The 489-nt window shown below is 57.7% G+C and overlaps 2 protein-coding genes across 2 annotated transcripts in view; one reads left to right on the forward strand and one right to left on the reverse strand.

The window, feature by feature from the left end:
* The window catches only part of ALYREF (Aly/REF export factor), a 13261-nt gene that overhangs the window by 4058 nt on the left and 8714 nt on the right, over nucleotides 1-489 (reverse strand). The gene's annotated exons all lie outside the window — the stretch shown is intronic.
* ANAPC11 (anaphase promoting complex subunit 11) overlaps nucleotides 247-489 on the forward strand; it is a gene marked incomplete at its 5' end in the record, with an annotated part of 2933 nt that continues 2690 nt past the window's right edge. The window contains one exon of the mRNA XM_014531229.1: nucleotides 247-310. Within this exon, the coding sequence (XP_014386715.1) occupies nucleotides 247-310 (64 nt within the window). The remainder of the gene's footprint in view (nucleotides 311-489) is intronic.

Below are 489 nucleotides of genomic sequence, written 5' to 3' on the forward strand. Positions count from 1 at the left end.
GGGGAGCGGGGTTGCTGGCCCTGCCCGTCACCTGTTTGATCTTTTCGGGGGTTTTTTAGCTGCTTGATCTTAGCAGCCCTCCTCCCCCTCCCCCTCTCTTTTTCAGGCCCCGACCCCTTTAGGAAGCTGGTGTCTGTATCTCTGTGTGTGTTTGTCTGTATCTGTGTGTGTATCTGTATCTGTGTGTGTGTGTTTGTATCTCTGTGTCTGTCTGTATCTGTGTGTATGTGTGTGTGTGTGTGAGATCTTGCTGACCATCGGGTTCCGGGCTCCCTCCCCTCGAGAAGAGTTGGCGGGAGAAAGGGAGGAGGTTGGGTCCGAACGTGGATCCAGACGCCGTCAGGGGCCGCACTGAGCTGGGACTCGCGTGGGGCAGGGAGAGGGGGTGGAACTTATTGGAAAATAACGGGACCAAAAGGAGTTTCGTGAGGAGACGCGCCCATCGGGACGGGAGGAGCCGGAGGAGCGGCGGGGGGAGCTGGAAAGTCA

Source organism: Myotis brandtii, unplaced genomic scaffold (assembly GCF_000412655.1).
Source record: "Myotis brandtii unplaced genomic scaffold, ASM41265v1 scaffold797, whole genome shotgun sequence".
Lineage (NCBI taxonomy): Eukaryota > Metazoa > Chordata > Mammalia > Chiroptera > Vespertilionidae > Myotis > Myotis brandtii.